The sequence below is a fragment of the Phasianus colchicus genome, chromosome 8 (assembly GCF_987193195.1).
Source record: "Phasianus colchicus chromosome 8, bPhaCol1.hap1.1, whole genome shotgun sequence".
Lineage (NCBI taxonomy): Eukaryota > Metazoa > Chordata > Aves > Galliformes > Phasianidae > Phasianus > Phasianus colchicus.
In genome coordinates, this window is record NC_143443.1 from 2,011,365 (window position 1) to 2,033,779 (window position 22,415).

Below are 22,415 nucleotides of genomic sequence, written 5' to 3' on the forward strand. Positions count from 1 at the left end.
CAGCTCTGATGCTATTCTCCTCCATTTGCAGGTTGATTTTGGCTTCGCAAAGAAAATAGGATTTGGAAAGAAAACATGGACTTTTTGTGGAACTCCAGAGTACGTAGCCCCCGAGATCATCCTGAACAAAGGTCACGATATTTCAGCAGACTACTGGTCACTGGGAATCCTAATGTATGAACTCCTGACTGGCAGGTATGGGCATCAGAGCTGGCGTAGCTGCTGAAAAAGGATCCAAATATTTCTGCCATTGTCACCCTGATTAGATGACAGGGAAGATTCGGAGCAGGCGTGTGCTTGAATGGCACAGTGAAACTTCAGTGCTGTGCTGCTGAACCTGATGATGAATTTTGCTTTTTAAGTCAGTCTCCATGCAGATCTCTTGAAAGGCAACACATGAGCAGGCTTTTTAGGAAATGTGTGAAATGACACTGTATTCTACTCTAATTTTTGTTACTGAGCTCCTGTAAACTGAAAATGAGCTGAACATGATGGGGAAAAGGTTTATAATTCAACTATGGAAATAAGGAGCATGTAGCAGCCCAAAGCAAGCAGATTGTAGCATTCAATTTTGGGGGCACTTTATCTAATTACTGTTCTTCTTCACTGAACTTGTCCCTTTTCTGTTAAACCACTGGAAACCTAATTAATCCCCACTGAAAGCATGTCACAACATGAAATAGAATATAAGGCAGCAAGCACATCTTGGCTCCTTGTTCCTTAGGTTACTGGGACATGGGCTGTCTTGGAAACAAGACATTATGCATTTATTGCTCAAGAAAACATGACTGTACTCTTTGGTACTTCCTTCCAGCAAGCATCACTTAAATCCAGAATATAGCAGAGCCTCTTGGATGTGAAACTGTCATAGTCCATTGCTAGCTGACATCTAACTTTCCTCAGTTCACAATTCCACAGTAGGATACTGTGTTTTGCTTGGTGTTTGTTTTTTGATTGTTTGTTTACTTCTTTAATCAAGCTTCAATGCTATTCTAAAGACAAATTTTTAACCCTTTTTTTTTTCTTTTCCCTCTGAAGTCCCCCTTTCTCAGGCCCAGACCCTATGAAGACCTATAACATAATATTAAGGGGAATTGATATGATTGAATTTCCAAAGAAGATTGCCAAAAATGCTGCTAATTTAATTAAAAAACTATGCAGGTAAATGCATGAAATATAATCCCTTCTCTCTTATTTGTAAAGAAATGCATCGTTGGAAGGATTAAGAAAGTAACCCAACTTGTTATTGATTTTATAGGGACAATCCATCAGAAAGATTAGGGAACTTGAAAAATGGAGTGAAAGATATCCAAAAGCACAAGTAAGTGACTTCCCAGCCACCCAACATTTTAACCCCCACAAACACACATTTCAAACACTTCCATTTTCAGCCAAGCCTACATTTCTTCAGGTCCTTTGACCTTCCCCTCCTTTTGTGCTTTAAAGTCTAACTGAATTTGTGTTGGATGTTTTTTTCCCCTGTGTTTTGGTACAGATTCCAGCCTTGCCTATGACCAAAATGCATTGTGCATTGACCATTATACTTGAATTACTTGAATGCAGAAACACGTTTGGAAACAATCCAACTCTGCCACTGCCTGCTTGGGTTTCTTTGCTTTGCTGAATAATTTCCCAAAGTTTCCCTCCTCCCAGAGCAAACTTAATTTCCACCCGTAACATTAATTTATCAAAGCTTTTGGTCTGACAGGAGAGAGTTCTTAAGTTAAATTTTATAAGCTCTATTTTGCCACAGAGTTTTCACACTATTTGAGAGGAAAAGCCAAGTTAGGGACCACCACAGAGGTGGGTTACCTCAACCATCTGTGCTCATCCTTCTCTCCTCCCATCCCCAAAGCAACAGAAGTGCATTGGATGGACATTTTGGGGTAGACTTGACTCACAACTCAGCTCAGAGCTCACCATTCAAACTGCATTAACCCATTAGCCCATCAGACATTAGTGTCTGACTATATGGGAGGGATTGAGCATATAGGAAGGAAAGAGCAGCTGCCAGACACCTGCAGTGAGGAACAGTTTTTTTCTGAGCACTGATAATTTGTACTTGCCCTGGTGTCCCCACTGAATTGCAACACAATCCATTTTCAGCCAAGAAACATGATTGCAAAAATGATGAAGGCTAATTAGGCACTTTGAAGAACATGGCTGCAGGAGTTAAAAGCTACTGTTTAAGCAATTTAAATTTCACCATCTGATATTTTAGCCACGTGTCTAACTTCCCGACCTGCTTTATTCTTCTCTCCCTTCCAGATGGTTTGAAGGCTTTAACTGGGAAGGGTTACGAAAAGGGACACTGACACCTCCTATAATACCAAGTGTAAGTTTTCCTGCTTTTTTCTTGTTCCCAGCCAACGTGTCTCTGTAACATGAATTTTGTGAGCTTTGGACACTGGTATACTATAGTGAAGTGGCGACAGCACATGGTTTATTTCATCTGAGCCTGCTTGTCAGAGAATAAAATAAAGCAAAACCTGGTTTAAGAAGTCAATTCAGATACACTTCCACTTATACTTTGTCTCCTGGCAGTTTCTTCCAGCAGACGGCTTTTTAGGGGCATGACTGTGATGAAATCCTCTTTGCTGCCTGGGCAGAATCACTCACTACTACATGGTTTTCTCTTTTTCACCTGCTGCACATGTTTCTTCATCCACTTTGCACATTTCAGCAGGGAGCTGCTACTTTCACCCCTTTTCTCAGATGTGTCCTCTTTTTTTTCTCCTTTACTCTTTTTTTTTTTTTTTGATGGGCAAATGGGATTTGTACGCCATCTCCCTTTCTTTTGCATTAACCTCTCCTTCTTTTCTTTTGTGCTTGTTACCCTCTTCTCCTGCGTCCATGTCCTACATGAAAAGCCCTGTTACTGACTGGTTTATGTTTAACTGGGAGCAGACTCAGAGGTACAGCTCTACTCGTTTTCCTTTGCAGCAGAGCTCTTCCTTTGATGTCTTTGTGAGCTCTTTACCCACAAAGCCTGCTGCAAAGGGAAACCAAACAGGATTAGCTGATAGAAATTACCTTGGCCCCTTCTGTTTGGCAGCCTCTCCTCCTTGTTTCGACTTAATCCCTTTCTCTCCATGCCTCTCCCAATGGATCAACGAGAGAATGACATTAGCAATCGTGTTTAATTGCACGCCTTTGCTCAGTCTGCCCGTGGTCCTGTACCTTCTGCAGCAGCAGCAGGAATGGCTCCGGAGCTGAATTTGCCATCCCAAAGTTCTCCTAATGTCTAGGAAAGAGCAAGGGGGTTTTGTGTCCCCCCTCTTCCCTATGGGCTACCAAAGTCACTGGCAGTCAGCAGAAGAAATGCCTAAGGCAGAATCCCCAAACAGCCCGTATATGTTTTATAAATCAAAACTTCATTTTTTTCCTGTTAAGCTGATTTGTAACGACTGTTAATTTTCCAATAACTTGCTTGCCACATTTCAAGTCAGACAATGAAATCAAGTTTATTTCTTGATATCTAATTTCAGTTCCTGATTTACCCGTGCATTGTGCAGGATGCTAGCGTAGATGAAAATGCCCAGAGAAGTTTTTATAATTGTTTTAGCAGATTTTCAACTTAGCAAGAGCATTTTCAATGCTGCTTTTACCCAGTGCATGTATCAACCCTGCATGTCTACCGCTCCAACCGAACAACCACCAGTGGTGACTTCAATGGTACCTGGTGTCCACAAGCATACATGGCTCCATGTCACAGCTCCACCACCAGAAGTGGTCTCTGCCCCTTTGGCACTGCCTAGAGGAAGGCCATTCTCTGGTGCTTTTTGCAGGAAGTTACACTTCAGCTAGAAACAACATGATCTCAGGAAAGGATTGTGTGAGCGCCAGCACACTTTGTTAGGATTATTTCTTGGCATCCTCTCCAAAATGTACTTCCATTACCTAGTGAACCTCACTGACATTTTTCCAGCCCTGAAGCTGTCAGTCCCACACAGCCTGGTTCTCCACAGCCAGCTCAGCTGCTTTGGCACAAATCCCAACTCTCATTTGGGGCCATATCTGCAAAGCCACCCAAAACATGAATCTCTGGGAGAAGAAATCAGATTTTCCTTCCATCAGTGCACCTTCCCTCCTTAGCTGGAAAGGAGTCAGGACAGCTAAACATGGAGACTAGCTTTTTTTGTTGTTATTATTTATTTATTTCAGAAATAGGCCTCTCACAGCTCTTTAACTCTTTAGTACTACCAGTGAAGCAATCAAAAGCTACTCCTTAGCCCTCGCTCTGTGGGGTTTTAGGATCAAACTCAGTTTACAGCCTGCTGCTGGGATGTTGCTTCAGGGAGCAGCTGACCCTCGATGCCACAGGTTCAGTCCATCATGACTCTTCCAAAGATGTGCTGTCTTGTATCACAGCTCTTATTTTTGAGAAAGAGGCACAGATCTCTGTGCCATAATTCTTCACAAGATGTTGGTAAGAGACCAGACAGGTGGTACCAACACTTGTGCTTTATCCTCTTGGATGGAGATGCTTCTCCCAGAGATAGAACTGGCATAGGGATGTGCTGAAGGAAGCAGAGACACATGGGTCAGCACAAGGGACCATGGAGGAAAGCAAAACTCAGAACTCACCAAGGATAAGAACCGTATGGGTAAGGGTTCTCCAACTCAATGGTGCTGTTACCAACAAAGTAAGCAGACTTGGATAACTAAAAAAAAAGAAAATGAGCATATCCATAATACAGTTGTATTGCTTTTTGTTTGTTTTCACAGTGAGTTGAATATGCAAGGAGCTGCTAAATGCAGCTGAGCAAGTGAATTATCCAGTATCAGATACATCTCATGGACTGTAGGTTGGCTAAAAAATAAAAAATAAGGTGTTTCCTGCTATGTCGAGTGCAGTCCTCTTCAGGCTGCACTATCTGCTCAAGGTGCTGCTTCAGTATGACATTGATTATTTTGACCTTGCTGGTCTATTTTTTTGTTTTAATTTTTTCCAATTGTTTTGAATATATAATGGTCTCATTGTAAGAAAGTTTAAGTTATTACCATGAAGAGAAAAAAAAACAAAACCAAAACAAAAACAACAACAACAAAAGACCAACAACCAGACACAATCTAGTTACAATCTAGATTTTAAATAACATTATTTAAAAAAAAAAAGAAATGTACGTGGCCTTCATAAACCTATTTAGAGGTTGAAACTCAGTCTGGATAATTGGAAATTCAGAAATGCTCTAGGAATATCAGTATCTCAAATAGGCTCCATGGGCTGAAGAATACTCAAAGGCACCAGAGGCCCAGCTCACATCCTCAAATTCAGGATCCTGGAGGCATAAATTGGGAATTCTGGGCTTTGGGGAAGAAGGGTGTGCCTGGCATGCCAAGTCTTTTCTGGCAACCTTATCCCAATTGGTAGAAAAGTTCTTGAGGCCTCTCGAGGCCCTAGGTCATTCACATCAATAGGAACTACTGGCCTGTTGCAGCTAGCATTTTCTGGTCCATAGCTGTATTTCTGGGAGCAGAGCAAATAAAAAGAGTAAAAAATCCCCACTGAATACTTTTGAATGATTGCTGCTGTGAGATGAAGAGATCTGTAGAGGTTCCCAAAGACAGCTCTGATGACGGTCCCCATCTCTTCCACTCTGTCCTTTCCACAGGTTGCATCTCCAACAGACACAAGCAATTTCGACAGCTTCCCTGAGGACAATGATGAACCACCTCCTGATGACAACTCAGGATGGGACATAGATTTTTAATGTATTTCTCTTACCTGCTTCTGCCTTGCTGAAGACAGCTTTCTGGGACATGGCTGCCAGCGAAACCGAAAGAACCGGGGAGGATTCGTGCTCGGGGTCACCATGATGCCTTGATTGATGCTGCTACAGTAACTACAGTGGCATTAGGACTTATTGCTTAGATGACAATAGTGCTCTTCATGTTTTATGTTCAGACTTAATCTAGCAGTTGACATGGTGGTCCTGACGCAAAGCCTTTCACCAGTAGAGAAATATGTTTTTTATCACTGCAACGATCTTGCTACGCTCTAATTACAAATGTTGAAAGATTCATAGCGTAAGACACAATTAATTCTAGCTGCGAGGTACTGGCTTTATCAGTAGGATCAGTAGTAATTTATTAAGTGCTGTAGCTAAATACAGTACAGGATTTGGGCTTCTCCCACACTCAGCTCGGTAGGTCTTCCACTGTTGGCCAGTCCAGGAACAAAGGAGGACCACAACAGTACTGGTCAAAGAGTTCACGTCAAAGCAGTGGTACAGTTTGTCCTTTTTCTTTCCAAGCAGTATTTCACGACGAGACTGAATGTTACTCTTCGTCTTTCTTTCTGAGATTTTTTTTTTTTAACCTGGTGAAACAAAAGCACAACTGCTCTAGATCCTGTTAAGGCAGATATGGGTCGCTTCTCTCATACGGCCGAGGACGTAACGTAACATGACGTTTGTGTTTTTTTCCTTTCCTTTGGTAGAAATATGTAAGTGCATGAAAAAAAAAAAAAATCATAAAATTCTCAGTTTCACATATAAAATAGTGCTTAAATTATGGTCCTATAGTAAAGCGACAGCAGCCAACCGGTCTTATCAGTGAGCTATTAGGCATAAAACCAAGCTTAACTTGTAACTTTCCAGAACCCAAAGGAGAAATGTAAGGTCCATAATGCGTTTTATAGGTGCTATGTACGTCCCTCATCTGATTAAGTCAGCCACCCTTTCAGAAATATGTAGCAAGAGGCATCGTTCTCCATCATTCCCTTAGAACAGATGAGTTTACATCTCCATGTCTGCATCTCTTCCATGTTAATTACAAAGCCAATGAAGACAACAGAATATGTGATGGAGGGCCAGTTTGCTTGCTCTGTTTTTAAATTGCCCTTAAAAATGTAATCCTAATGCCTCAATGAGCTAAATCAGAAGGAGTTTCGCAGGAAAGTCGGTTGAATGACATGGAAACCTGATATTTCGTGTGTTTGTGTGAGATTTACTGGCCTGCCTTTTGTCCAGCACACCACGTCCCCAGCGACCGTGTTTAAGGCCTGGGGATGGCCAAAGCTGAGTCAACTCGTACAAAAAAAGAGAGGAGGAAAGGATGGTGGTGTGTAGACGTCTTCCCCTGGCTTCCACTACTTTTCCTTTGCTTTAGTGACGCCTCTTCTCATTTATACATGCGTAACAAGGGAATCCTGTCCTATATACCTACTTGTGTAATACTTGGGACGTGAAGCGTATCCCTTTGCACCAACAAGAAACATCAGATTTCCATCTCTCTAACGGACCTCTCAATTAGCAAACGCTGCCCCATTTGATCTCAAGAGCTGTTACATACACTGGCAATCAAAAGATCAACTTTTGCTAACCAACGCTCAGAAAAAATTATTTCTCCAATGCTGAATCTTTTCCATGTTCCTATTGAAAGCGACCCACTTAATAGAGCATGTTAAAAAGATGTTTCCTCCGCTTCTTTTAGAGCACCTGCCGTGTCTGCTGCCTGCCAGCAGCCTATAGAGCTCACTTGTCATGGGCCCCTTCAGACCCACTCCGTTGGCTGAATTTTCTCCATAGTTGTGCAGAAGGGAGGAGCAACGACATCCGCTCTTGGACACCAGGTTGTTCCTGTGCTCGCTCATCTCGCGCAGCAGCACGTTAAGATTTGTTTGCTTTGAAAACTGTAGGGTAAAGAGTGTCACTGCATCTACCAGGTATCTCTTGTATAGGACTAGCTCTTGCTTTTCCACAGAAAGGTTGAAAACACTGAAAGCAAACGCTGAACACTAGGGCTAAAATATTCACCCATTATCCAAGCAGATGGGCAACGGCCGCGCTACGGCTGAGTTGTTAATCCACCTCCTTCCAGATTTTCACTCAAAGCTGTGGGCGCCACGGAGGAGAAAAGTTGGATTATCTGTTGGCTTTCTGCAGAACAGACAGGGTAGGCTGCCTCAGTGCGTAACTGAGTAGCAGAGGTTCAGTTGCCTTTGAGCAAAGGGTGGCCAGGAGCGCCACAGCTCTTGGTGCAACTCAAATCCTTACGGGAAGAAAGGTTTCAAGGGGCTGATGCATTGTTTTCTTCCTTCCTGCCCGTTTTCCTTGTGCCACACACGAGACCTGCATCGTGTGGCATGCACTGTACTGAATATAGGTTTATTTTGTTATCAGACACCTCACTCAACTTCTTCCATCACCTCTACTCGGCACCCTTTAAACAACAAACTTAGCGTATGTATATTATAGACGCCTTCATTTATAAGTAATATATTTGAGTTGCATAATATATATATATATATATATATATTCACAACTGATTGCCTCTGTGTTCCCACTTACTGTCCTTTCTTCTTTGTCTCCTTTTTTGATATATGGGACGGCGGTGTATTTACGTAAGGGGATATCAGCTCCCGTATTTAAAGCAAGTGTATTACGGTCGGTGTCATAAGAGACAGATGATCTGTAGCTTCTTACAGTGCTGCATTATTCATTAGCAAACTCTTATTTAACAACAGGACCACGAGCAAATATTTCTGTAAATAGGTATTTTTCGTGTTGATATTTTGTGGTACTCATATAACTTTTTATTTAGAGTTCCATGGCATTACTTCTTCATTTTCTTATTTGTAATGTAATGTTTTTAGATCCAAGTAGACTTGAATTAATGTCATAATTGTCAGTATTATTAAACTTTATGTCGACTGTACTGTTACTCATCGTCTCATAGGTTTAGAACACGATAGCTATCTGGCATTGTTGCAAGTGCCTTAAATCCATGGCATCCTATAACAAAATACAAATTTGGTGTTATGCTGCATGACAAAGACAAACACACCTCAAAATGTTGTCCTTTCTTAGCTTGCTGCGTTTTACAGTTCTTTCTGCTGACAATTTATAAGCCTTTATTATATAATATTGATGAATTACAGAAATGATGAAGTCGTTCTCTTATTTCTGTTAAATGTACCAGAGCTGTGTATCCGTTAATGAGATACAGAGTCATTTCTGTGAAATGTATAAATGTATGTGCGGGTCAAATTAATATATGACATTCTATCAGTCTGTACACAGGTATTCCTGTTCCGCTATGCCGTGCAGCTCCAGCCCATCATGCAGTCCAGCTCCCATCATCTTTTATAAAGCCACAGTCAATATCCCACCCAGAAAAAAAAAAAAAAAGATGAGCACCTGAATGCGACTTGCCACCGAGTCTCTGTCATGAAACCAAATGCCCCCACAAAAGCAAATGCCCCCCTGGGGGACGCAGCACCACGGAGCTGCCCAGAGCCTCCTCACTTCTCCCACTGGCCCAGCAGGTGCTGTGCTGAGACATGGGCAGCTCCAGGCATCAGCAGCCAAAGGGAAATGTCATTCGGAGTTGTCTCGTCCTGAGTCCAATCCATGCTGTTCTGACACTGGTCCTTTATTTTTGTCTTCTTATTTCTCTGGTTTTCGTATTACGATGGATTCTACATAAAAGAGTTTTTTTGTTTGTCAGAAAAAAAAAAAAAAAAGTCTGTCATTCAACGGTCGTCGACCAGTTGCACTCTTTTGATGTAGATTTAAGAACTTTTTTCATGAACTTAACCGCTTTTGTTTCGCTCTGTATTTTCCCTGCAGCTGTAATTGCTGAGTGCCTGTTGTATACTTTATAGAGTTGAAATAAAAATAATTACTTTTGAGCAGCGCGTTGACATCTGTCTTCAGCAGGAGCCAGCTTGGGGGTGGTTGTGCTGTTCAGTTGGGTTATTTTGCCCTGCTTTGTGGCGATCTGCAGTAGGAGATAGTTAACCAAGCAAAGTGTTGTGTGGCACTGCAGAGAGCTGTGGTTGCTGTGATCAATAGGCAGTGGCTATGGGCACCCCAGTGGGCAGGTGGGGTCCTGCACTGCACGTCATGGGCATCTCCAGCCCACATTACTCCATCATCACGCTGAGCAATAAGCATCTTTACAGCACGTTTGCTCTTCAGGGGTGAATATTACACCCGGTGCTTTATGTGCTGCCATTAGGATCAGGAGCAGGGCATGCAGGGCACAGAGACCCGATGCCAGTTGTGATCAACACCTACCCCAGAGTGGCTCACAAGTGAGGCTGTCTCTGTCCCTGCTGTCACGTATGGCCCCCTCCTTCTGAGCGGAATGAACTGGGATCGCACGGCGTAAGTGTGGCAATGGGGTGCAATGGCTGCTAGCAGCTGCAGCGGACACCAGGTTTTGGCCCGGTGGGACGTGATGGTGATGGGCCTGATTCCCCCGGGGCCTGCTCAGGCAGCACCACCACGAGCCCAGCATCGCTGGCAATTTGAGCTGGGGCTGCGTTTTCTCCCAGAACATTCCATTTAAAAAATAAACGAAAATACAAAGAAACGAGGAGCACGACGCTACGGCCGCGCGTGGCCAACGGAGCTCCCCTCGCCGCCGTTCCCCGTCGTGGCCGCCAGGGGGCGCAATAACGCAGCCGCGCCGTCGGGGGGCCCCGAGGGCGAGGGGCGGGGGGAGCCGCGCCCCTTTGATCTCCGCGCATCAAAGGCAGAGCCTGGCCCGGCCCCGCTCCCCCCGCCGCGGCGCGGCCCCCCCGGCCGAGGTCAGCCGAGTGCACGGGGGGGCTCCGACGGGGCGGGCTCTCTTCCAGCCCCCCCAAACTCCGCGGGGCCGGGGGTGCGGAGCGGCCCCTTCCTGCGGGTCTGCGCTGGCGCCAGGAAGGGAGCGCGGCGGAGCTGCCGCCGCCGTTGCGAAATCCCCTCCCTCGGGGGGGGGGGAACAGCGGCACAGCCCCCCGGGGCCCTTTGAAATCCCATCCCTCCTCCCCGAAGGGCGGGCGCAGGAGGCAGCCCCCCGGGTATAAGAAAGCGGCGGCGGGCAGGTAGCGCTGCTCGGGGGCACGGAGCGCAGCTCCGAAGTACGGACGGGACGGGGCGGACGGGTCGGGACGGACGGGCGATGCGGGCTCTGCTGGCGCTGCTGGCGGCCCTGAGCTGCGCGGGGCGGGCGGGGGCCGGCGGCGGCCTCAGCTCCAACGCCATCAAGGTGGGGGCGGCCGCCAGCGCCGCCCCCGCCGCCGCCGCCCCCGCGCCCTTCGACGGCAGCAACAAGGCGCCTCCGGCCGCCACCCGGCAGGTAGGAGCGGGGAGGCACGGGGGCTGCCGGGGGTTACCGGGCGGTGGGAAGCGGCGCTGACCCTCTGCCCGCCCGCAGCCCTTCCCCTGCTCCGAGGACGAGGATTGCGGCCCCGACGAATTCTGCGGAGGGGCGGCCCGCGGCGGCGGCCCCCCGCTCTGCCTCGCGTGCCGGAGACGCCGCAAGCGCTGCCTACGCGACGCCATGTGCTGCCCGGGCACGGCCTGCAGCAACGGTGAGGGGCGGCCGGGCCGGGGGACGCGCGCGGGGCGGGGAGGTGGGGGGACACGCGGGGCTGACGGCGCTGCCTCCCCCTCCCCACCCCGCAGGGCTCTGCACGCCCCCCGAGCCCCCTCCCGGCGTTCCCGAGCTGGACGAACCCGGTCCCGAGGCGCTGCCCCGACGGACGCCCGCGCCCGCCTGGCCGCCCGACGCCAAAGGTAAGCACGGCTCCGGGGAGCGGCGCGGCCGCGGGCGCCGTCGGAACTCGGCGCTGATCTGCCTCCCGTCCGCAGGTGAGGAGGGCGACTTCTGCCTGCGCTCGTCGGACTGCGCGGCGGGGCTGTGCTGCGCCCGCCACTTCTGGTCCAAGATCTGCAAACCCGTGCTGCGCGAGGGGCAGGTGTGCACCCGGCACCGCCGGAAAGGAGCCCACGGCCTCGAGATCTTCCAGCGCTGCCCCTGCGCCGAGGGCATGGCGTGCCGCCCGCAGCGCGACCGCGGCGGACCCGACGCCTCCCGCCTGCACACTTGCCAGCGGCACTGAGCGACTCCGGGGGGCAGACCGAGGATGGACGAACGGACGGAAGGACGGACGGGGGGATGGACTCTGGCCCCGTTCGTGAGAGCTCCCCGCTGTGCGCACAGCCGGAGCAGAAGGTTGTTTCTCGAGGGAACTACTCTTAAGCGACTGATTGCAGTACGTTACTGTGTTGTGAATATGGAGGTGGCACTTAAGTGTACAGACGTTCTGAGCGAGCCGCCCAGACGCTCCTCCAGCCAGGACTGGGACGTGGTACGAGCTGGGTTTCCAGTTGCTCTCGATGGACGCGGCCACCCCTTCAGGTGAAGGGCAGCCCACGCTGCGCTGTGCCACGCTCCGGGGCGATGCCCCACGGAGGCGGCGGGGTCGCAGAGCGGGACCTCAGCGGCCCCGGCCCTGAGCCGTGCGGTCGCGCCGCTCTGGGCACAATAAAGTTTATTTTTCGCTTCAGCTGGCAGTACGTCGATCAGTTCTTCCCTCTGGGGTGGTGGTGTGGAGGGTGGGAAGGGTGCGAGCTCTCCTGGCCCCTTGCAGTGCCGTCTGCAGGGATGCTCCCAAAGCACAGCATCCCTTTGGTGTTTTACCGCGATGTGACCTCCGGTATTAACGCCTGTGGCATTGACTCTCCTGCTTAGAGACCTCTGGGTCTGCCCAGAGTGCTGACATACCAGGAACAGAGCCTGACAGAGCTACCTGCAGTGTGTCCATGCACCGAGGGTGGCTGCTGTCAGAGAGTTGGCAGCACTAACACAAGGGAATGAGTTCAGGGCAGCTGTGCACGCAGTGCAGGGAATGGATTTTCCCAGTGCTGCAGCCTGAACCGGTTCTTGGAGCATCCCGGCGAATGAGGTCATGCTTCAAAGGCTTGAGCACTGCAGTTACTTTTGTAAGTAGCTATTGTTTTACAAAGAAAGCATTGTTCCACAACACAGCAGTTGCAGTTGTGCCCACCACCAGTCATTCACGCTGTGTGCAGAGGCACAGGTGGTATTTGGATGCACTCAGCTCTGGTGTCGAGGTGACGTATTTCGTCTCCGTGACATACGAAACAGTATGCTGAAAGCTCAGCATCGCAGCGTATCAAACCTTTCTCACTCACCTATTCACTTTTCACATCCTCTCCGCGAGCACCGCCCTTGGGCCGCCCCTTCAGCCGCCGGGCAGCGGCTCCACGTCCCCCTGCAGGGGGTTTTGGGGAGCTGAACACGCGCTGATCAGACTTGGAAAGGACGGGCTGAGGCGGTCCCCGTGCTTTGAATTTACTGCTGCCCGCACCCGGCTCAGCTCCCGCGGCTCGTTGACATCAGTGTCTCAGGACGGCATCGGTGAAATGATTCACCGGGGAGAAATAAAAGATCAAAGCATGAGCAGGAGACACAATAAGCAGATTTTGGTGGGGGGGAGGGGGAAGGGAGGAGGAAGAAGCTTAGCACCCCTTGCTTATGCACTGCTCCTGAAAGCATTATCAGAGGTGATCTAAGAAGTTATATATCATTACTGGTACTGATAAACAGTAAAACCGTTCTGCTTTGTTTCTCAGCATCTAATAGACATTCCCCATTTGTCAGAGGTGTGCGTTATTGCTGAGGCACCGTGTGCGTGGTTTTGTTTGATGTGTGACATCTCTGTAAGAGCCTATGGTGTGCCCAGTTCAGTACCACGGTCCGTGCAGGGCCGTTCTGGAGGTGCCTGCATAGGCTGGGCTGGACTTGGAGCCCTCTGAGAGTTGGCTGAGCCTTCCAGAGGGATGATTTAGCAGGAGGGGGCTGCTGGAGGTCTCAGCCTCTCCAGAGTGATGCATACCACTGTTTACTGACTACTGTTTTTTTGCAGCTTCCAACCCCCCCCTCCCCCCCCACCCAGTGCCTGAGCTGTGTCCCTAATTAACAGCAGAGGATGGGACGAGGAGAAGCCAGAGCCTTTGGGATGCTTCTGGGCAGAGCCCGGGGAGGGACCAGACCCGTTAGCGGCTGATTGAGGTGAGTAATTAGGCATCGGCATGCAAATGGACACAGCCCAAGGAAAGGCTTGGCTGGGAGTGAGGGATGCTTGTAGGACTGAGCCCCTTCCGTCCCAAGCTGGGTCAGGAGAGGATTTCCCCCCCCTTTGAAATAACGAGGGGAGCAAGTAATTATTGCTTCTTGTCTATTTTTTTAGGTACTGGCACCACAGGGCCCTGCAGTTAGCTATTGGCTCTTAGAGAACGTGCTGTGGGGCTACAAGCACGTGGGTGTCAGGCACACAAAAAGTGCTGCTCTACTTTTTTCTTTTCTTCTTAATTTTTAACTAAGCTTCCTTTCAGGATGCTGATTTTCAGAAGGGTAAGTAGTTGTACAAGAGCTCCAGCACTGGAAACGTGACCCTTGGCAAACCAAGCCTCCAACCCATCGATCCTCCTTCCTGATTTCCTCCTCAGAAAGTGAAAAATCCATCTTTGTCATGCCTGATGGAGGGCTCCTAGCAGAGCACTTTGTCTGCCTGCACCAAAAGGGGGATGTGCTTTCAAAAACACAAAATGGAAATGTTTGATTCTACTGCACACTTCTCAATTAATATCCATGATGGGGGTTTTATGAGAATTATAATTTTGGCATGTTTTGAGTCCCTCAACAAAGAATGAAAAGCCTTCTCAAGCCAAAATGTAGCAGAATACGTTCAAATATTGATTTGTTTGTTATTTTTTAATGCTGGGGACCAGTGCAACACAGGCATTCCTGTATTGTTTTGACCTTGTGCCTTACTGTTAATTCTCCATCTCCTATTGATTCCTTGTGCTGCTCTGCAGCTTTCCAGCTGGCCCCATGAGGTTAGAGGGGCACTTCAAGGTGACAACCCAGTGACAGGTCAGATGGTCCTGGCCAGGTGGGTTCTGGATTTTGGTTCTGATGCCCGGGCTCTTTTCTCTGGCTCTCCCCCACGCACTGCATACAAACCAGCTTTAGGCAGTCCTGATGGCTCAACCCATGCTGACCTTTCCTTATGGCTCTGCTGTCCCAGGCACTGCACGTTTCTGAGGCTCAGCTGCACCAGCCAGAGGAATGCCTGGCCATAAATGTTCATGCAAGAAACGCAGCTCCTTCTGGCCAAGGCCCAGCCTGTGCAGGGGATGAGCAATGGCCTTGATAGCGAACAAACCCAGATCCCTTCCCCTATTTGGAGACTTGCATCTTGCATTCAGGGATGCACAGGCTGTGTTCAAAGTGAAGAGCCCAGGAAGATCCCTTCTCCCTCCAGGGGGATCACTTAATCTCTAATCCTCTTTTTTTTTCATCAAGACAAAGAACTGATATAAGCAATATTAAAGTATTTTTTATCCCCATGGGCTGGGGAGAACTTCCAGACCCTGCTTGGAGAGGTGCTTTCTGGGGGCAGAGAGGGACATATCGTGGAATGACAGAATCATACAATGGCCTGGGTTGAAAAGGACCACAATGACCATCTAGTTTCAACCCCCCTGCTATGTGCAGGGTTGCCAACCAGCAGACCAGGCTGCCCAGAGCCACATCCAGCCTGGCCTTGAATGCCTCTAGGGATGGGGCATCCACATCCACAACCTGTTCCAGTGCATCACCACTACTTCTAACCCATCAATCTTATGTCTGATAACAAAAAAGCAATAGGGGTGTGAAAGGGAAAACCTGGCAACCTGAATTACTGATGTCTTAATTCTTGCTTTAGGGTTTTTATATTCTCCCAGGAGCTCAGAAGCATTTAACATCACGAGTTCATGTCCTGCACGGAGGCATCAATGGGAAAAGGTAGGGTGGGTTCCCAGAGGACTCACACTAGGATTTCCCAGGCTCTGTCCTCATGCTTCTGGAAGCCAGAGAGATTGATGGGGAGAGAAAAATCCCTGCTGTAACTCATGGCACTGAAATACTAGTCATGTGCACAGAAAATTTCCTCAGATGAGGGTTTTCTGGAGCTATAAACACATTCACATATATTTTTAGGTATTGTGTTCTTAAAAAATATCATTCAGTCCATCTTTTGTGTGTAAATCTTGCTTAGGCCCCTTTTTAAGCCCATCGAGATTTTTCTGGTTGACTTAAGTTGTGGCATCATGGCACATAGTTTTGCCAGGTTCCTTATTTCCCAGCAGAATCTCATGTTCTTTCCTCTGCTAGAAGCTTACAGACCTGTTGAATATTCAGTTGCTTGCTGCCCTGTAGGTTCTTATTTGACCTTTTGTTACTAGAGTTCATAAAAGAAAAGCCAGGAAGCCAGTAGTGAATATTTGAAAGCTGTCTAATGCCTATCAAGCAAGCCCAGGTATTATTTGCAGCCCTCATGTTTGCATGTGTTTTTTTTTTCCCCTGTTCACAACAGATCAAAGTCACTACACTTTGGTTCTGTATTTGGGAAAAGCCCACATTCTGCCCCAGGAGTTTTCTAACTTCACACAGGGTCTCATTGGCAGGACCTGTGGTGGTGATGTGTCCCACAGGCTAATGGTGTTCCCCACCTGCTTCATAGATATGAATTTGTCTGTGTAACACAAGCACTGCCCTCAGACCAGAGGATCTGAGTTCTTTAAGTATTTAAACCTGTGCTGGCAGTGGGGCTGGACCCACAGTGGTGTTTCTGATGGCTTTCTTCAGCTCCTCTGTTTAGGTCATTCTTCACTGTGCCAGAAATGCTACAGCCTAGGAAGCCAAACTCTTCTTATTTAGGTGTCTTGATCTGTATTTAGATCTGAGTCTGCCTTAAGCTGTGGGAAAACATTGCCTGTGGATTTAAAGAACGTTGTTTAAGTAATGTAAATAGTAAAGCAAGATGCTTTCAAAGCTGGAGTTTCCTTTGTTGTCACAACTTCTTACTGCTGCACAGTCTATTATTGTTAAATACCTTCACTGTCATTAAAAACCAGCACCTTCTCATCATAGAGTTAAGTGCATTCTGTAGGAAAGCGTGGGTAACTCAATGATCACAATTTTTTATTTCTTTCATTTCTATTATACTTTAAATAGAAAAAAAGACATTGGTTTGCATATATTTCAGTTTGTTAGCATCACTTTGATAACCTCATCTGAGGATTTAACACCAAAAGCTGTCAAACAAGATAAGGACCAAGGGCATGTGCTTCTTGTTTAGGATGAAGTTCTGCAGCTTGTATTATAAAACGTGTGCTGCTGGGTTTGGGTCAGCACTGTTCTGTGCAGAGCTGTTGAGATGGGAGAAGTCAATGTGGGAATTTTTAAAATGAAGTTTATGACTTTTTCACTGAGACAAATACAAAACCCTCTGTGCTGAGAAAGAGGAATGTATGCAAAATTCCTGAAAAGAGGCACTGTGAGTGTATTGGGCTTGGCAACACACAACAGACACAGCAAATGAAAATGAATAAGAAAAATCAGACCTTACTATGACCAACAGTTAGACAAGATTTTGCTGAGTTCTCATTTTCACTTACTTCCTTGGGGTGTTCTAAGGCAACAAGCTGATGAGGTCATGATCAGTTGTTGTCATATGGGCAGGCTAGAGAAATAGCTGCCTCATCCCATTCCCTGAGCTTTTTAAGGCGTGAATCAGCCTCCCTATCTCTCTTCTTATCATTCCTAAAGCTAAGATGACTGATGTGGTATTTCATCAGAGCCAGAGCTCCTGTTGTAACCCCCAGCTAAAAAAGCTCTTAAAGCTCTTAAGCTCCCTCAATGTTCAGGCTGTGCTTCATGTTACAAATCTGCTCATCTCCACTCTGGTTCCCAACATGAGTCCATGGTAGTTGTGTCACTGTCTCATGCTTTTCTCCTTCTCCTACGGCTCTGACTTGATGGTCTCACCCAACATCAGCTGTTGAGTGATTGTTTCCCTATAATTTAATTCTGGCTTCTTGGCTCTCTTATGCCCACTTGACAAGTTTGTGGAAAGACCCTTTTCTTCTCCTGTTTTTGATGGGATTTGTGTCCCTTGTCCTTCTTCCTCTCCAAGACACCCTATCTGACCATATCAAGTGAAAGCAAAAGAGTTTTCATTTCCAAGACATCCAACTTGATATCCCATGCCAGTCCCACCTGTTGCATGATCTTTAAGCGATCAGACAGGGAAAACTTCCAGCAAATAACCATTTCCTATGCCTGCCCTTACTGGAAACCACCCAGAAACATACACACAAACACTTCACTGTCATCCTTTGAATTATTACTTGAACACCTGAAAGCTTATCCAAAATACTCAGGGAGCAGGAAGGGAGTTAGGTATTAGGAAGGCTGCTCCTCTCGTCTGGGAACATGAGGATGTGGCACTGTATTGGAACAAACATGGTGACCATCCACTGCAACAGCTGGGCTGAGGTAGAAGGAGGGAGGAATATGGACCTGGCTAAGAGTGGAGTCAGGATGCTGAACTTCAGGAGAGCAAACTTGAGGCTGTTTGAGGAATTATGGGGTGAGATCTGCTGGGAAGCTGTGCTTAGGGACAAAGGAATGTAACAGAGTTGACAGCATTTTAAGGATGCCTTTCTGAGACTGCAAGAGCTCTCCATCCTGCAGAATAAGAAACCAGGCAGACGAGGTGGGAAACCAGCATGGCTGAGCAAGGACCTGCTGATCAGGCTGAGGGAGAAAAGGGAAAAAAGGGAAAAGTGGGAATGAGTGACCTGGGAAGAATATAGGGATGCTGTCCAGATGTGCAGGGATGGCGTCAGGGAAGTCCAGGCACAGGTGGAATTGAACTTGGCTGTGAAAAACAACAGGAAGGGATCCTTAAGCTACACTGGGCTGAAGAGAGAGGCTAAGGAGATTGTACCCCCTCTGATAAATGAAAAGAGAGAACTGGCCTCCTCACACATGGAGAAGGCTGAGGTACTTAATGAGTTCTTTGCCTCAGTCTTCATAGTCAGTCAGGTTTCTCACATGTCCCTGAGCTTCTAAGCAGGGGTTCGGGGAGCAAAATCCCTCCCACCATAAGAGCAGAGCAAATCTGAGACCACCTCATGATGCTGTATGTGTACAAGTCTTTTGGGCCCAATGACGTGCATCCTGGGGTTCTGAAGGAACTCGCTGATGTGGCTGCCAGGATGTTCTCCATCATATTTGAAAAGTCATGGCTGTCAGACAAAGTCTCTGGTAACTGGAAAAAAAGAAACATCACTCCCATTTATTAAGAAAGGGAGAAAGAAAGAACTGGAGAACTACAGGCCAGCAAGCCTCATGTCTGTGCCTGCAAAGATCGTGGAGCACATCCTTATTGAAGAAATGTTAAGGCACATGTGAGATGTAAAGATGATATGAGACAGTCAGCATGGCTTCACCACGGCAGTCTAATGGCCTTCTACAATGGAGTGATGGCATTGGTGGGCAAAGGAGGGGCAACTGATGTCATCTACTCAGACTTGTGCAAAGCCTTTGACATAGTCCTTCACCGCTTTCTTATCTCTAAATTGGAAAGACATGGATTTGAAGGCTGGACTGTTTAGTGGATAAAGAATTGACTGCATGGTCATCGCAAGAAGATTGCTGTCAACAGCTCTATGTCTAGGTGGAGGCCAGTGATGAGTGGTATCACCCAGGGACTGTCTTGGGACTTGTGCTGTGCAGCATCTTTATCAAGAAGATAGACAGTGGGGCTGTATACTTAGCAAGTATACAGATGACATCAAACTGAGTGGTGCAATTGACACAATAAAAGGGAAGGACACCATCCAGAGAGGCCTGGGCACACTTGAAAAGTGAACATATAAGAATCTAATGAGATTTAACAAGGCCAAGCACAAGGTGTTGCACTTGGGTCAGAGAAATCTCAGATACGTGTACCAACTGGGAGAAGAATTCATTGAGAGCAGCCCTGCTGAGGACTTGGGGATCCTGGTGGACAAGAGACTGGACATGAGCCAGCACTGTGCTCTTGCAGCCTGGTGGGCCAATGGTGTCCTGGGCACCATTAACAGAGGAGTGGCAGCAAGGGGAGGGAGGTGATTGTCCCCTTCTACTCTGCCCACATGAGGCCCAATCTGCACTACTGCATCCAAGCCTGGGGCCCCCAGTACAAGAAGGGTGTGTTGCTGTTGGAGTGGGTCCAGAGGAGGACCGCTAAGGTGATCAAAGTGGAGAAAGAAATGAAGAAAGGTTGAGGGAGTTGGGATTGTTTAGCCTGGAGAAGAGAAGGCTCTGGGAAGATTTTTGTTGCAGCCTTCCAATACTTGAAGGGAGCTTACAAGTAGGAGTCGGGCTGACTTTTTACATGGTTTGAACGAGGGGGAATGGCTTTAAACTAAAAGAGGGGAGATTTAGGTTAGACATTAGAAGATTTTTTACTTAGAGAGTGGTTAGGCACTGGCACAGGCTGCCCAGAGAGCGTGTGGGTGCCCCATCCTTGGAGGCATCCAAAGCTAGGTTGGATGGGGATCTAGTGTTGTCAACTCTGCCCATGGCAGCACAGTTGAAACTAGATGATCTTTAAGTGCTTCTCCAACCTCAGCCAATCTGATTTGATGACTCCATGATGATAATAGATGGCAATAAATGATAATAAAAGAATCGAGAAGATACACTTTGCATCAAAGCACGTATGCACGCCTATTGTGTTGAAACAAAAAGGGCATGTGCCCAATGCGAGTTGGAGTACATGAGAGAAAGAGCAGTCTAGACCTGAAGTGTACCACCCACCCATGTATGTTTGGTAAAAAACAGCTCTGCCTGCTGGATTTTATTTTTCTCACTGAGGTACATGTTGCTTTTAAATAAACATAATTATACCCTCCGTGGAGCTGCAGCTTCGTCCAAGGGCTATAAATAGTAGGCAGAAAGTAGAGACATCAATTAGATGCATACTGCTCAACAATTTAACTTCTAATTGGCTTGTGGTTATTCCCCAACTAGGAACCAACCCTGTTGTGTTTAAAGGATTGACAGTCTAGCAAAACAGGGACCCAAAACAAATTTTGTTTTAAAGTGAAATGACCCCAGAAAAAAGTCATATATGTTGCATGTCGAGGAACTCACATGTTTGCATGCTTCTTACTTTCAGCCTAGAGCATTACTGCAGCTATTCCCACCATCATAGGTTACACAGCTAGGTTCAGCTCTTTACGCTCTCTTCAACTCAGTTTTTTAAAGTTTCTCTAATCTGATTAAAGTTAGATTTGGTTCCGGATCAGCTCATTGTGCAGTACTGAAGGAGTGGTTGTTGGAGGCATCCCAAGAGCATCTTGCTTTCTGCCCCAAATCTATTTTCTTTTCAGGTGGCAAAAGCAAAGCCTCTACCATCTCAATTCCCTCCATTTGTATTTCTATTTAATTCTTCTTTATGACTCGTTCTGGGCTGGGTAAAACAAGAGAGCTTGGTATGTTTTCTTGCTGTGGAACCTAGAATTGAGAGGGCTTTGTGCCTAGCAAAACTCATGTCGTGTTTCAGCTGATGATGCACACAAACACCTCTCATCAGGGGAGTGTTTGTCAGGTGCTGGCATCACATCGTTCCTCAAAGCACATTAATCAGGGTGCAAAATGAGAGAAGGCCAACAGAGCTCAATTTCTAGCAGAACAGCAAAACCATGCCACAGATTAGCCAAGTTTTGAGCCTGACTTGGACTTGAAAGACCAAGCTCTTTCAAAGCTCTACAGGGAGAGGTACACCAGCAAAAACCCATAGAGCTGCCCATGTGCCCACTAAGAGTAGAGTAGCCTCCCTACAACTAGGGCATCAGTCCTTTTTCCCCAAGATTCAGGAGAGTCTTTCCTTGCCCTTATTTCTAAGCTGCTTCTTCCTCCAACTCAGCACCCAAAGAAAATCTATCTGCTGTGGCCCCATGATGACCAGCAAATCATGAAAAATAAGAGGGAAAAGAACTATAATCATCAAGCAAAAGTAGCATGTGCATTGCCATGTATATTCTATAAGTGGTAAGAAGGTAAATTCTTTGCATTTTCCCCCAGTGCTGCACCCCAGGGGATGCCTAAGAAAGCGTTTGCGCTGTTGTACTCACAAAGAATGCACACAAATAGCCCAGGTTTGCTCTGGTTAGGATTAAATTAAACTCAATCCTTCTTGCCCAAAACCATGTCTCAGCAGCAGCCAACCCTTCTTCATGTGAGTAAATTTCACTCAAGCAAGAAGCATCCCAGAAACCACGATGGCCTGAATGGTTTCAATTTTGCATTATTTGGTGGAGCTCAGCCTTATAATTATCTGACTTCTTGCCAGAGATGTCTGCTTACCAATGCTCACACACCGGGCAGGATAGCAATGACAATTATGCTTTTTTTGGCCGTGGTCTTACACTGAAAGTGAAACTATGCTGTGTGTTGATAGAAAGCAAAGAAAGAGTCTCGCTGCACTTGAAGTGCATTACTACTAATTAAGTAGTAATGAAGCTACTGCGAGATGAAAAGTACAGTTTGGGGAGAATGAGCATCTTGAATACAGTTAACACTGAAGGGCAGCTTAAAGAACGGAGGGCAATGAAGAGATTCAAGATGGTGTTTTGTCCCATTAAAAAACCCTGCATTTCTATAATACTTAGGTCTTTTATTTAAAGACCCGATAACTCTTAATTTGCTGCATCAGAACTTTCAGTGCAGTTGAAGAAAAATATTCAGACCCGTGTTTATAACATCACTTTTGTTTTGGTGAAATAGTA

The 22,415-nt window shown here is 47.0% G+C and overlaps 2 protein-coding genes across 4 annotated transcripts in view; both read left to right on the forward strand.

The window, feature by feature from the left end:
• The window catches only part of PRKG1 (protein kinase cGMP-dependent 1), a 395,197-nt gene extending 385,543 nt beyond the window's left edge, over nucleotides 1-9,654 (forward strand). For 2 of the 3 annotated variants that reach the window (XM_090144719.1, XM_090144720.1), the window contains 5 exons: nucleotides 32-195; nucleotides 1,039-1,161; nucleotides 1,259-1,321; nucleotides 2,269-2,335; nucleotides 5,616-9,654. In XM_090144719.1, the coding sequence (XP_090000845.1) occupies nucleotides 32-195; nucleotides 1,039-1,161; nucleotides 1,259-1,321; nucleotides 2,269-2,335; nucleotides 5,616-5,714 (516 nt within the window). In that variant the 3' untranslated portion in view covers nucleotides 5,715-9,654. The remainder of the gene's footprint in view (nucleotides 1-31; nucleotides 196-1,038; nucleotides 1,162-1,258; nucleotides 1,322-2,268; nucleotides 2,336-5,615) is intronic. The other variant, XM_031602529.2, reaches the window with a different exon arrangement.
• A 1,161-nt stretch (nucleotides 9,655-10,815) lies between these two features.
• On the forward strand, nucleotides 10,816-12,275 carry DKK1 (dickkopf Wnt signaling pathway inhibitor 1). The gene is made up of 4 exons (XM_031602577.2): nucleotides 10,816-11,073; nucleotides 11,152-11,308; nucleotides 11,403-11,513; nucleotides 11,589-12,275. Exons 1-4 carry the CDS (start codon nucleotides 10,897-10,899, stop codon nucleotides 11,837-11,839), a joined length of 696 nt encoding a protein of 231 aa, XP_031458437.1. The 5' UTR covers nucleotides 10,816-10,896; the 3' UTR covers nucleotides 11,840-12,275.
• Nucleotides 12,276-22,415: the final 10,140 nt, after the last annotated feature.